The sequence below is a fragment of the Somniosus microcephalus genome, chromosome 8, assembly GCF_052327205.1.
Source record: "Somniosus microcephalus isolate GS21.2 chromosome 8, FLI_Smic_1.0, whole genome shotgun sequence".
Lineage (NCBI taxonomy): Eukaryota > Metazoa > Chordata > Chondrichthyes > Squaliformes > Somniosidae > Somniosus > Somniosus microcephalus.
Window position 1 is genome coordinate 225,799,309 of NC_140994.1, and position 15,027 is coordinate 225,814,335.

The 15,027-nt window shown below is 46.1% G+C and overlaps 1 protein-coding gene across 1 annotated transcript in view; it reads right to left on the reverse strand.

Moving 5' to 3' along the window:
* Positions 1–5,622: 5,622 nt before the first annotated feature.
* Positions 5,623–15,027, reverse strand: part of LOC147114124 (glucosamine-6-phosphate deaminase 1) — a 28,247-nt gene continuing 18,842 nt past the window's right edge. Inside the window, exons 6-7 of the mRNA XM_085995740.1 lie at positions 9,278–9,452; positions 5,623–7,087 (exon numbers count right to left, since the gene is read on the reverse strand). Coding sequence (XP_085851866.1) covers positions 7,035–7,087; positions 9,278–9,452 — 228 coding nt within the window. The 3' untranslated portion in view covers positions 5,623–7,034. The remainder of the gene's footprint in view (positions 7,088–9,277; positions 9,453–15,027) is intronic.

Sequence of the window (15,027 nt, forward strand, 5' to 3'; positions counted from 1 at the left end):
CTACCACACATTGTGTAGATAGAGCTCAGGTTTACTTGACCTAGGGGTGCAATTTATGGTTGCTGGGGTTGGCTTACTGGACCAGTGATCAGTGTGCCTCCAGCATTTAGATAAGATTGAGCTAGTGCCTGTCGGCATTGATTATAATGGATTCTAAGCTGTCTATAGTTTGCTCGAAGATTCTGGTCATTTATTTCATCAGCAGCTTGCCACCTTAACCGGAATCCATGGCCCCCAGGAGCATAGGCTGCTCCGGGTCCTACTATTCGGCCATGGTTGCCGCCACCTTGTTCGGCACCGTTCATTAGGCCTCCCAATTGTGTGGCTGTGCACCTTATCATTAAGGAATTTAGTGGATTTGGAGTATTTGTTTGATTATCCCACTGGATATTCTGTATCCCCTGGTTCTGGGGATCAACATCAATCGTGCCATGAGCACTAATGGCTCCTTCAGCATCAAAGCATTCTATTTCAAAAATTATCACTTGGTTTTGTGGAGGTACAGGGATAGGATTATTTCCCCTAATAAAGTAATCGTTTGCATTTCCTAATAAAAAGACTTGGCCAATTTCGACAGGGTTTGTCATTTTGTCAGGACCTAACCTCGGTTAGGGTTTAATATGAACTTTATAAGAAATTTCTAGGCCTCAATGGTATATTGAGGGAGTTCTGATTTAAGTTCTACAAGGCCTGATCAGGGACTTGTCGTCTCTAGAGGCTTAAATCTGGGTCTTAGTACCACTGTCAGTAAAACACTCCTTCTATAATTAACAATCTACAAGATGGATATAGATATAAATATAATTATAAGTTCTGTATCAACTCGTTAACACACACGTTGGGCGCCAACTGAAAGGATCGTTACTAGTCCTAGTCCTTTTCGGGCTACCCCGGATCAGACGTATACCCCAGACATTCACCTTCAACTGAAGTTAGAGGTAGCTGAATCCTAGAGACGCTTAATTGGGTCTAAAGGTCCAGACTATCTCTCCCTAAAGGAAAGGAACGACCTGAAGATGTTACCGTCCTCCAGATAGCACTTTTAATAAGTTTAACTAGACTGTGAGGGTCCGGAAAACTCCTCCAGAATTCTGCAACTCCTCACCAAAGAGTGTAGAGAGATTGAGTTTGCGAGTTTGATACAGAAGTACTATGTGAGACAATTCTAAAAATATATAGGCCTAGAAATTCGGTTGTGGGTCCGCCAGGGCTTTAGCGCCCGAAATTTTGCGCCGGCGTTAATGCTGCTGCGCCCGACGAAAATTCGGTTGCCCCGGGCCCAGACGGCGGCGGGCGCTAATGGAGGGTTTTTGCGCCTCACTATGGGCGTTCAGTGCAGTTTTGAGGCGCTAATCCCCCGCTGCGGCACCCGAGGCGGTGCGGCAGGCTGGGGAACTGCAGGCCTCCTCCTTCTGTTAAGGAGGAGCTGCCTGCAGCCGACCGCTGGCCGGTCGATTCGCCCGACAAATGAGCCTGGCACCTCGGGGAAGAGCCGGGCTCGCGGGCCACACACATCAGTGCCGCGGGGGGGTGGTGGAGGAGTCCGGGGAGGGAGGTGCGGGCAGGCGGCCGCCGGGAAAGCGAACAGCCGCCGCTCCACCTTTATGCGCCAGCGCAAAGGTGTGTAACATCCCTTTCAACAATCGTTGGTTGCGGCTGCCACGGGTGAGGCGGCCGCAACTGAATTTGGGCTTGGGGCCGGGTTACCACGGCAACCGGGACGCTGCGCACACCGATGACGTCATCGGTGCCGGCGCAGCGCTACCGGCTAACGCCGATGGTAGGGCCCAACGCAATTTCGTTACCAGCTATAATTCCGGCGCAAGACCCTCTAACGCCTCTAATTGGGCGCTAACCCCACCGAATTTCTAGGCCATAATTTATTAAAGAACCAACATGTAATTACAGATGGTGATTCAATCACAACTTTAACAGTTCCAAAAACAAATAGCTTACAATTCTTACTCTGAGATCCTTATACATTTTTACATTTCTTAGTCCATATTCCAGGATAGCCACCAAAATCAAATACCTTTTGATTACCTGAGACTCAAAGAGTTGTAGGCTTACAGAGCCTCTGAAGCTGAGAATCGCTTTGCCCCTTCCAGCTAATTCTATCTTCCCATTTGAAAGTTCTATATTTATACCCTTTCTGCAGTGGTATATCCTTTGAAGTTTTCTGCTGATGTAAGCTAATTATCTCTAGTCATTTTTCTGTTGACTTCTTTCTACTCTTACTGTCAGTTCAGCTGTTAGCTTGCAGAATTATGTCTGCTGTGTAGGTGTTCAAAACTTATCATAAAAACAATATAACAGCAGTGGTTCTATTTGGTGCCATTCTTACGAAGGACTTCTGTTTGTATCTTTTTACATGTAAATTAAAAACACTTCAACCGGGTATTTTATTGTCTTCTTAGCTACCTCAGTTGGTTGTATTACAGACTTCGTGTCTCCTAGGTGTTCCAAGTTTAACACAAAAACAATGTAATTGTTATTGCCTGCCGTGTTTCATTTGATGTCAGGTGTTTCTTTTACTTGATGTCATTTTTACAAAGCCACGTTTCTTTAATCTTTGTGTTTCTTTCCAAAGTGTTGGTTTATGACACTTTTAACCGGTCATTCCATTGTGTTCCCTCCAAAGCTCAGACTTTCTGGAAGCTCTAATCCTCTGCTTCAATAGGGCTATTGTTTCAGTGTCAACAACTGATCTTATCTCAAAAGCCTGTATGGTGTTTACAGCTCAGATTATTGAGGCTTTTAGATTTTCAAACCCAGTTTGTCATGTTTAATAAAGTCAGAATTCTGTCCATAGGATGGTGTATTTTTCTGAATATGTATGGCTCTTCCTTCACAGAGCCTCCGCAGCTCTCTCCTCCTCCATCATTTTAAAGATGAGAGGGATGGTAAGAAAGTGCACCATTTTAAACTCTCGATTATAACTCAAAAAATTAAACAAAGCGGAAACTCCTTGCAATATAATGGTTATGATAGTGTAAATAATGACTATATTACACTATAACTATTTTGCCAATGTATATGGCTCAATTTAAATGAATTATCTGTAAGCCTGTACTTTGCGGAAATGATTGCTGGTCACTGCAAAAAGACTGGAATCACACGACCACGGGTGCTGGTTGATGCTTGTACACCGAAAAAAGAGAGCACAATTTGACGACACTCAATGACTACAGACGGGTGCAAGCAGTGGAAACGCGCATCCTCATTATTTTGATCAGGGGGGCGTGGCCAGTTTTGCAGGCAGGACCAGCTTCCAGCGCAACATTTTTTAAACCAGTGTTAAAGATTGCAGAAACTCGATTTACGCTTGACGTGGTTCGCGTATCCACAATCTTTTGCACTGGCTTGGCCAATTTCACCCAGATTGCGCAAATAAAACTAGCGCAAACTCTAGGCCTATATGTTTTGAGTAATGTAGTTATAATGTTACCGGTTTTCTCCTATGTTGAACTAAACTGATCAGCTGAATTTGTTAATGACATTTTTGTTAACCGGACGAATATTTCAGCAACGGTTTGTCTGGGTCAACAAAGGTACACGGTCATTCTTATTAAAAATAAGAAGTTTTTGTTTAAGTGCAAGGAGCTCATGGACTTCTTTGTCACTAAGATTGAGATCATCTGGTTAGTTGCCTCAGCTGCTTCCCTCACTTCCCCTAGCCCACCAAGTCAGACTTCCCCCAAAGGTTTCCCCCTGCCCGAGCCCTGAACTCACCTTTCTCTAGTTTCTCTCCCATCTCCCCATATGCCCTCGGAGCTCATCTTGTCCAGGAGACCCACCTCCTGCTTCCTCGATTCTATTCCCACCAATCTGCTGACCACCCAACTTTCCTTCTTGGCAGAGGACTCAGACATGGTTAGCCGATATTGTTAATGGTTCCAGCCCCCCAACCCCAATTTCAAATCTGATATAATCACCCCCTCCTCAAAAAACTCACCTTTGACCTCTGTCCTTGCAAACTATCGTCCCATCTCCAACCTCCCCTTCCTCTCCAAAGTCCTTGAACGTGCTGTCACCTCCGAAATCCATGCCCACCTATCCCACAACTCCATGTTTGAACCCCTCCAATCAGGATTCCGCCCCTGCCACAGCACTGAAACCACCCTTTTCAAAGTCACAAATGACGTCCTGTGACCGTGGTAAACTATCCCTCCTCATCGTTCGCAACCTGTCTGCAACCTTTGACATGGTTAACCACACCATCCTCTTCCAACACCTCTCCTCCGTCATCCAGCTGCGTGGGACTGCCCTCACCTGGTTCCATTCTTATCCATCCAGTCATAACCAGAGAATCACCTGCAATGGTTTCTCTTCCCACTCCCGCACCGTTACCTCTAGAGTCCCCCAAGGATCTTTCATTGGCACCCCCTTATTTCTCATCTACATGCTGCCCCTCATCCGAAAACACAGCATATATGCCAACACCACCCAGTTCTACCTCACCACCACCTCTCTCAACCCCTCCACTGTCTGATTTGCCACGCTGCTTGTCCGACATCCAGTCCTGGATGAGCAGAAATTACCTACAACTCAATATTGGGAAGACCAAAGCCATGGTCTTCAGTCCCCACCACAAACTGTTCCCTAGACACCAAAGTCATCCTTCTCCCTGGTCACTGTCTAGGCCGATCCAGACCATTCACAAACCTGCCATCCTATTTGACAGATGAGCTCCTGACCACATATCCGCTCCAGCACCAAGACCACCTACTTAACATCACCTGTCTCTGCTCATCTGCTGCTGAAACACACATCCATGCCTTTGTCACATCTAGACTTGACTGTTGCAATGCTCCCCTGGTCGGCCTCATATCTTCCACCCTCCATAAACTTGAACTCATCCAAAACACTGATGCCCTTATCCTAACTCACACTAAGTCCCGTTCTCCCATCACCCCTGTGCTCACTGACCTACATTGGCTCCCGGTCTGGCAAGGCCTAGATTTTAAAATTCTCATCCTGGCTTTCAAATCCCTCTATGGCCTCACCCTCTCCCTAGCTCTGTAATCTTCTCCAGCCCTACAAGATCTCTGCACTCCTCCAATTCTAGCCTCTTGCACATCCCCAATTTTAAATCGAACTATCATTGGCAGCCATGCCTTCAGCTGACTAGGCCCTAAGCACTGGAATTGCCTCTCCACCTCGTTCATCCTTTAAGATGCTCCTTAAAACCTCTTTCCTGTCCTAGTATCTCCTTGTGGCTCGGTGTCAAATTTTGTTTGATAACGCTCCTGTGAAGTGTCTTGGAACATTTACTGTGTTGAAGGTGCTATATAAATGCATCATTTTCTACAGTGTCCTGTAACTTCTGGGTCCTGATTTCCTTAATATTTGTATCTAGAAGTCTTTTTGCCTAGTTGCCAATTAATTGGTTTAAGAATATTGCTAGACTGAAATACTAAATTATAGCTGCCTTTTAAATAGTGTATAATACAATGAAATCCTAATTCTATTATTTTTTTAATCAACCATTAATTCAAGTAACTATAATGCATCAGGTTCTGCATTATAGTATGGGATAAAGAGAACCTATTGTTGAATGGCTCAACACAAAATGATTACACAGAGTAAACGACAGTGGAAAATAATAGACCTATTTTCAAGTTGAAAGACAACACATTTTTTTATTGTTCTTCAAAAAGCAAGATGACAATAAGGCTTCTTTCAATAAAAGCTGCCTCCAGTAACTGGCTTTAATTGATATCTTGCATCAGCTTGGCTTATACATTTTTGTTTGTATTGGTCAGTTTACCAGCTTTGTTTACAACAGACAAAGCATCCACTTAAGCTTATCCCTGCAGTGAACATGCCAGACTATTAATGGACGGTAGCCTGCTCAAAATACCTTAACAGTGCAACATCATCCCTTTAACACATTTCAAACTCTTGGAACAAAAAAAAATGCCCAAAACAGCAGAGTGAGGAAGGTTCTATATTCCATTGAACACTCTATTGTAGTTAAATACTCTTCCGTTTAAATTTGGGGACTTCCAGACACAGGAAACACTCTGCAAAGTGGCCACAAAAGCAAGCTCAGAAAAGGGAAGTCCAACAGTTTAAATGTAATTACTTTACACAGAAACTTGTGAATATATGGAACAGAATGTCCAGGGAAGCAATGGAGACATATAGTACGAGTAAATGCTAGAGAGAGCTGGATGGATATTTGGCAGAAATAGCAACCAAGGTATGAGACATAGGGCAGTAGAAAGTGGTTTTCAAACATTGCTAGCCAGATGGACTGCAGCGGTCTCTTTCAGTCCTGCACATTAAACACACCATATGCAGTGCATCAGCAGAAGTTATTAAAAAGCAAGGGTAAGTTCAGGGAACATTGTAATGTGACTTTTAATGAGAAGATGAAACCTACTGGAAGAGGGTGTAGAGTACATTACCAATAGAGTCAATATATTGAAATAGAGACAATGACACTAATCAGGCCACAATAGGAAGGTGCTGAGTGCATCACAATAACTTCTGCACAAAGTTGTATTTTTTTTAAAACTTAAATTGTCATGGCTTTATCCTATCTAGTAAGTGGTTTCTCAAATTTAAATCATAAAAGGAATGGCTTTTTAATTCTATTTGGTTAAACATTTCAAAATATACTAAATAGGGAGCAGCCAGATCTGAGCTGTAAGTTGCAAGTTTCCACAACCCAAAAATGAAGTGTTTAAGAAGTATACATTTTCATACAGGTCAAGAAATTTATTCTCATCACCACTGCCTTTCATGAAACGCTTATGCTCAGATCAGAAAAATTTAGATGAACTAGGCTCATTTCTCAGTCCATCAGCAGACTTAAGATACCCTCCCTTTCTGCCCTCTCCACAAAAATAAGAGAAGTTTTCATTGACAACATAAGAGAAGTATGAGGAAGGGTCATAATTCTTAAGATTTCGTAACGAGTCGGGCTAAGTTTCCTTCAATTACTTTTCCAGAAGAAGTGGTTCACATGGAAGGTCCTGCAGCTCAACGGTCTTCATTTCGTATAACTAAAAGTCATCTTCACTGCACTACTTCATACTGTACAATGGATCTACAAGCTTATTGTGAAAATGCAATAAACCTGGGAAAGGGATAGAAGCAAAACAAAAGGGGCATAGGAGCAAAATTTTAAAAGTTAGACAACAACTTGCATTGTGGTAAAACATACCAAGGCGCTTCACAGGAACATTATTAAACAAAATTTGACAGCGAGCCACAAAAGGAGATATTAGGATAGATGACCAAAAGCTTGGTCAGAGGTAAGTTTTAAGTAGCATCTTCAAGGAGGAGAGAGAAGTAAAGAGGCAGAGTGGTTTAGGGAGGGAATGCTAGCGCCTAGGCAGCTGAAGACATGGTCACCAATAGTGGAGCGTTAAAAATCAGGGATGCACAAGAGGCCAGAATTGGAGGAGCACAGAGATCTCGGAGGGTTGTAGGGCTGGAGGAGGTTACAGAGATAGGGAGGGGCAAGGCCACGGAGGGTTTTGGAAACAAGGATAAGAGGCGTTACTGAACTGTGAGCAGGGGGAGAAATGGGTGAACGGGCCTTGGTGCGAGTCAAGATACAGGCAGCAGAGTTTTGGATGAGCTCAAGTTTATGGACAGTGTAAGGTGGGAGGTCAGCCAGTAGAGTTATGCAATAGTCGAGTCTAGAAGTAACAAAGGCATGTGCATATACAACCACACAGACAATACAAATATTCATTTAATTCTGAGGATTAAACTACAACTCCGAGAAAATAACCAAATTACTATGGTTTAATTGTAAACTTCTGTTACTCCAAGTTTAACATTTAATTTTAACCAGGACTTTTTCTTTCATATCCCTCTCCCCATATAAGCAATCTACAAGTGATTAGCCTATAATTTCACAGCTTAAAGTTGTCACATGGTTAGGTCGAACAAAAATCTCCCACTGCACTAAACAGTCAGCTCTTTCACTTCCATTTATTAAGATCACTGATTACAAATGAAGCCATCCAATCCTCAAAGGTAAACTTCCCAGTCTGTCTCAGAGAATGAGGCCAGTTTTGCAGCCCTGTGCCAGACATTCTCAAAATAGTGCAACAGTCAAAAACATTTAGTGACTGGAAGGGATTAGTGACAGAATGTGTAGAATTGAAACCTAGTGTAAACACATACTGAAGAACACAACAATTTGACTAGACAAGAAAACCTGTCTAAAGGACACCACTGAAGAGGAATCAAACCATAAAAGTTGAAGCTGCAGGCAAGACTAACCACCAATTCAGATGCAACAAAATAAACACTTATCCTAAGGAGAGCGACAGTGAGATACTGATAAGAGAAGAACTGAGGATTGGACTATAACTACAATGTGGAAACAGGAGAGAATCAGATCTTGAGAGGATTACTTAAGCAAAAGAACAAATTTGGCACTTAACATGGCAGATCACTATGAAACAGCAACAAGCAAATCAAACAGAATGCTTAATCACATTGCTTAGTCAGTTGGGCATCAATTGGAAGCTATCATGCTAAATCTGTACAGTGCCCAGGTCAGACCATACCTTGAGTACAGTGTTCAGTTTAGGTCTCCGTAGCACAAGAAAAACATTCAAGCAGTGGAGGCGGTGCAGCAGAGAGCCACAAGAACAATCCCTAGCATCAAAGGGTTGATTATGAGGAAAGACTGAGGCTCATTATCTTTGAAAGGAGGTGACTAAAAAGGGAATTTTAAAGAAGTACACAAGACATTGAACGACATAGATAAGGTTAAATCGGAGCACTAATTCAAGGTAGGCCAAGATAATAGAACAAGTGGTCATAGATTAAAACTGGTGAAAAGATAGTTTACGAACAGACATTAGGAATAACCTATTCACATGTAGTGATCAACACTTGGAATGGTCTTTCAAGCAGGGCAGTGGAAGGGAAAACTTTAGACTATTTCAAGGGACAGTTAGATGACATGACGCGGAAAATGCAAGATTTTTATTCTGGATGGATGAGCCAAGGTGGGCCAAAAGGCTTCCCTCATCTGTATCCATCTTGTGATCACTCTTAACACATCCACTCTCCGTCTGACATTGACCTATCCTAACAGACATGGAGAATAAAGAAATTTATAAAAATTCCAGGCTGTTTCATTGCCTGTAAAAGGAAGAAATCAGTGCAAACATGCAACCAATTAAAACATTGTTCTCAAAATAGACTGGATAGCCTTTTAAAATGGTTAAATAGCAAAGGGTTTAGTTATTGCACAGGTTATTGTGATTGAAGTCTGAGAACTCTTGCAAGAATCAATTACCTTTAAAATATTGGACGGTTTTTACACGGAGTTCCAATGTGGCATCTTCATCACACACAAAGAGCGTCTTAGGGTGCTGCTGGAAAGCAGACACAGTCCACATGTGGTTTACACCATCTTCGATTGCTTTATACAGAGCAAAGGCTTTAGGAGCTCCTGTGATAAGAATCATCACCTACAGAAATAAAAGGAAACACATTGAGCACCCTCCATAAATAACAGTGACAATAATGGCAGAGATAGTGGATGCATTGGTTGTGATCTTCAAAAATTCCCCAGATGCTAGAACAGTCCCAGCGGATTGGAAGGCAGCAAATGTAACCCCACTATTAAAGGAGAAAGAGAGAAAACGGAGAACTACAGGCCAGTTAGCCTGACATCAGTCATCAGGAAAACACTGGAATCAATTGTTAAGGAAGTGGTAACAGGGCACTTGGAAAATCATATGATTAGGCAGAGTCAACATGGTTTTATGAAAGGGAAATCATGTTTAACAAATTTATTGGAGTTTGTTGAGGTTGTAATTAACAGGGTAGAGAAAGGGGAACCAGTGGATGTAGTATATTTGAATTTCCAAAAGGCATTCGATAAGGTGCCACATAAAAGGTTGCTACGCATATAAGGGCTCATGGGGTTGGGGTTAATATATTAGCATGGATGGATGGAGGATTGGTTAACGAACAGAAAACAGGGTAGGGATAAACGGGTCATTTTCTGGTTGGCAGGCTGTAACTACTGGGGTGCCGCAAGGATCAGTGCTTGGGCCTCAGCTATTTAGGATCTATATTGGGCCAGAAATTAGGATCGGGTGCTTGCCGCGCGTGCAAGCCCTCGATCTGCACTCACCCTGCGCACTGACATCTGAAGCCCGGGCCTGCTTGCATTTCCTGTCACTGGCCCGGTTCAGATGTCGGCGCAATGTGCTTGCCTGATCCAGCGGCGTAGTTAGTGCGATGTGCCGGCTGGGATCAGGTGAGCATTCTGCAGCCAATCAGGGGAGGGGAAACGCATTCATGAGTTTGATAGTAAAGACTGTCAAACTCATGAAAAGTACGGGCGCCCAAAAGACTAGTTTAACTTTAATTAAAATTTTAAAAAACATCCCGATAATTAAATAAACTATAAATAACTTTAAAAAACTATTTAAAACAATTAATAAAATTTTTGAAAAAAATAATTTTTTACGAAATCGGGTCTAAAAATAAACTTACCTTACTGTAAAGTCCTTATAAACAATGAATCTGTGGAAAAAATGTAATAATTTTAAATAATAGACCACTTACCTTCAAGAATCCACTCCTTACGCCTCCTTTTTTCATTTCTAAAAAGTTCAGGCCCTTGCACACGCGCAAACCTGTCAAAACGAAGGAAGTTCAACGCGCACGCGTTGGACCTCTTAACCCCTTGGTTCGATGGAGAGGAAATGCCGGTTTCCCGCGCATGCGCTGTGCATGCTGAAATCCGGCACTTCCAACGGGCCCACGCGTGAGTACACCGTCCGTACTCACGCGTTGGGACCGGAATTACTGGCCCATTAATGACTTAGATGATGGTGTGGCAGAGCCACTGAGGGACTTTGAGCAACTGTACATACGTGATTGGGCAGAAACATGGCAAATGCACTATAACGTGGATAAATGTGAGGTTATCCACTTTGGTGGCAAAAACAGGAAGGCAGATTATTATTTGAATGGCAATAGGTTGGGAGAAGGGGAAGTGCAAAGAGACCTGGGTGTTCTTGTGCACCAGTCGCTGAAGGTAAGCATGCAGGTGCAGCAGGCAGTTAAGAAGGCAAATGGTATGTTGGCCTTCGTAGCAAGAGGGTTCGAGTACAGGAACAAGGATGTCTTGCTACAGTTGTATAGGGCCTTGGTGAGACCGCACCTTGAGTATTGTGTGCAGTTTTGGTCACCTTACCTGAGGAAGGACGTTCTTGCCATGGAAGGAGTGCAGCGAAGATTCACCAGGCTGATACCTGGGATGGCAGGAATGACGTATGAGGAGAGATTGTGTCGATTGGGCTTATACTCACTGGAGTTTAGAAGATTGAGAGGGGATCTCATCGAAACCTATAAAATTCTGTCAGGCCTGGACAGACTAGATGCAGGAAGGATGTTTATGATGGCCGGGGAGTCCAGAACCAGGGGTCATAGTCTAAGGATAAGGGGTAAGCCATTTAGGACTGAAATGAGGAGGAATTTCTTCACCCAGAGAGTGGTGAACCTGTGGAATTCTCTGCCACAGAGGGCGGTGGAGGCCAGTTCATTAAATATATTCAAAAAGGAGTTGGATATATTTCTTAAGGCTAAAGGGATCTAGGGATATGGGGAGAAGGCAGGGACAGGGTACTGAATTTGGATGATCAGCCATGATCTCATTGAATGGCGGAGCAGGCTCGAAGGGCCGAATGGCCTACTCCTGCTCCTATCTTCTATGTTTCTATGTTTCTATAATTCCCTTTAACGAGGTTTTACTCCAACCTAAGCCTGTACCAGTCTGTTAGTGATTTCTGTGTTTGTACATACTGTTTGCATGCACGGGGCGCGGTCCCTTTAAGACTGCGGCAAAGCGCGGGTAAACTCGATGACATCATGCCGCTAATCACGTGACCACCCAAGCGCGGGAGAAACGTGATGACGTCATGACGCCATCCACGGGACCGTCCTGGCAGTCCTCATGGAGCCTCCGACCAGTAAAGACCTATTTTCGTGGTTCTCCTGTATCGATCTCGACAAACTGTTTAAACTCGTTAGTTCTGCATTAAAACTTGTTTGTTTGATCGCCTGAGTCGACCTCAGTTCTTAGATAGGAATTTGGCAATTCCTACATTGGTGACCCCGTCTTTTGCGAACGTTTTTCACGAAAAGAACACTACATGGGGGCCAACGCCGTTTCGTTGAAGCTACCACAGTTCTGGGAGCAGCAGGCAACCTCGTGGTTCATCCAGGTCGAAGCCCAGTTCGCTGTGAGAGGCATCGTTGCAGATCAAACTAAATACCTCTACGTGGTCTCGGCACTCGAAAGCTCCACCGCCTTGCAGATCATCAGCCTCATGAACCCTCCAACAGAGGGCAAGTATGATACCATCAAGGCGCGGTTGCTGCAAGTATTCGGGCTCACTAAATCAGAGTGCGCACGTCGATTGCTCGCCAGGCCTGGGCTGGGGGACTCCAAGCCTTTGGAATTGATGAGCCGAATGCTCACACTCCTGAGCTCCGAACCGGAATGCTTCCTTTTCCGGGAACTATTCCTCAGCCAGCTGCCTGAGCAGGTGCAAGCTGCCCTGGCCAGATCCAAGGTAGAAGACTGCGCGGCACTCGCGGCAGAGGCAGACAAAATATTCGTGGTCACGCAGCAGTACTGCTCCGCCATGAGGTGCCCATCCCCTGCAGAAGCCGCCACGAGGCGCCCCTCCCCCACAGACGCCGCCACAGCTCGTCGGTCAACAGGGCTCTGTTTCTACTACGCGCAGTTCGGCGCGAAGGCAAGACGGTGCCGTCCTCCCTGCAGCTTTCTCCAAGAAAAAAAACTACTGCGAATAATGAGGAACGGGTCTAATGGGCGCCCCGCGGCCGCCATGGCGATCGGCAACGCGGGCAAGCTGCTTTTCATTACCGACATGCTCTCCAGCAGTGCAGCATATTACCAGCTTCCCCCCCCTCGATGTTCAGGCAGGGAAGCACGGCCTCGCCCTTCAAGCGGCCAATGGCGGAGCGATTCGGACGTTTGGCAGACGGCGTGTGGAGGTTTGCTTCGGGGGGCAACGTTTTCATTGGGAGTTCATTACGGCCAAGGTTTCTCAACCCATTCTCGGCGCGGATTTCCTGTGTGCCAACAGCCTCCTGGTCGATGTGAAAAACCGGCGGTTGATCAACGCGGCAACCTTCAATTCCATCCCGTTACTGCAGTAACACTACGTCACGCACGGTCGCCTGTGCTTTCCTGACTCCCGACGAGTTCGCCCGTCTGCTCGCAGAATTTCCTGACCTGACGAGACCCACGTTCTCCTCCACAGCCACGAAACATGGTGTGGAACATCACATCACCACCAACGGTCCCCCAGTCTACGCGCGAGCTCGGCCCCTGGATCCTGGCAAGCTGGCTGTTGCAATGGCGGAGTTCGCCACCATGGAACGTTTAGGGATTATTCGCTGGTCGAATAGTCCCTGGTCTTCACCCCTTCATATCGTTCCGAAGCCTGGCGGCGGATGGCGACCTTGCGGCGACTATCGACGCCTGAACGACGCCACCACTCCAGATCGGTACCCGACCCCCCACATCCAAGATTTCTCTGCCCATTTGGCAGGAAGCAACTTCTCCAAAGTCGACCTCGTCCGGGGCTACCACCAGGTCCCCAGTGCACCCACACGATGTGCAGAAGACCGCGGTCATCACCCCATTCGGCCTCTTCGAATTTCTGCGCATGCCGTTTGGCTTAAAGAACGCCGCCCAGGCTTTCCAGCGCCTGATGGATTCCGTGCTGCGGGACCTCAACTTCATCTTCATCTATCTGGATGACATTCTGATTGCCAGCGCCACCAAAGAGGAACATCTCTGTCACCTCCGCTCCCTGTTTCGATGCCTCAGCCAACACGGCCTGATTATCAACCCGGCTAAGTGCCAGGTTGGCCTGAAACAAATCGATTTCCTGGGGCATCGCATCACCGCAGAGGGGGCGGTTCCTTTGCAAGCGAAGGTAGAGGCGGTGACATCCTTTCCACGCCCGCAGAACATAAAGGCCCTTCAGGGATTCCTAGGCATGGTAAACTTATCGCCGTTTCGTGCCTAAGGCATCACTGCTCATGCAGCCCCTGTACGAGGCCCTCAAGGGCAGGACTGGCAAGGACCCGGTAGACTGGTCGGTTGACATGGACCAAGCGTTCGCCGACACCAAAAGCGCCTTAGCCAGCACAACCATGCTGGCACACCCATTACCAGGAGGCTCCATCGCCCTCACCACCGACGCATCAGACTACGCAATCGGCGCCGTACAGGAGCAATGGGTGAATGGGACGTGGCAGCCGTTGGCGTTCTTCAACCGACAACTTAGACGGAACGAAAGATCCTATAGCACTTGCAACCGGGAGTTGCTAGCCCTTTTTCTGGCCATCTGCCATTTTCAGTGCCTGTTTCACCGCTTTTATGGACCACAAGCCACTCACCTTTGCCATGGCCAAGAGCGCCGAACCGTCGTCATCCCGACAGCAGCGTCAGCTGACTTACATATCCGAATTTACTACGGATATCCAGCACGTGGCCGCTAAGGACAACCTGGTGGCAGACTGCCTCTCCTGCGCGACTGTCAATGCAGTCCATCTGGGCATCGACTACGCCCTCATGGCGGCGGACCAAGTCTCGGACCCAGAAGTTCAGACTTACCGAGCCAACATCACTAGTCTCCAGTTAGCCGACGTCGAGTTCCATTCGGCAGGTACCACGCTGCTGTGAGACGTCTCCGTACAGGACCCTCGCCCTGTCGTGCCGGTCGCCTGGCGCCGCAAGGTTTTCGACGCCATACATGGGTTGTCGCACCCAGGGATGAAGGCCTCACAGAAGCTCACGTCGGCTAAATTCGTTTGGCACGGCATGCATAAGGATGTCCGTGACTGGGCCAACACCTGCGTCGTCTGCCAAAAGGCCAAGGTGCAGCGCCACATCAAGGCCCCATTGGCCACCTTCACGGTTCCGGAGCGGCGTTTTGACCACGTCAATGTGGACCTGGTAGGACCACTTCCACCTTCCCATGGTTT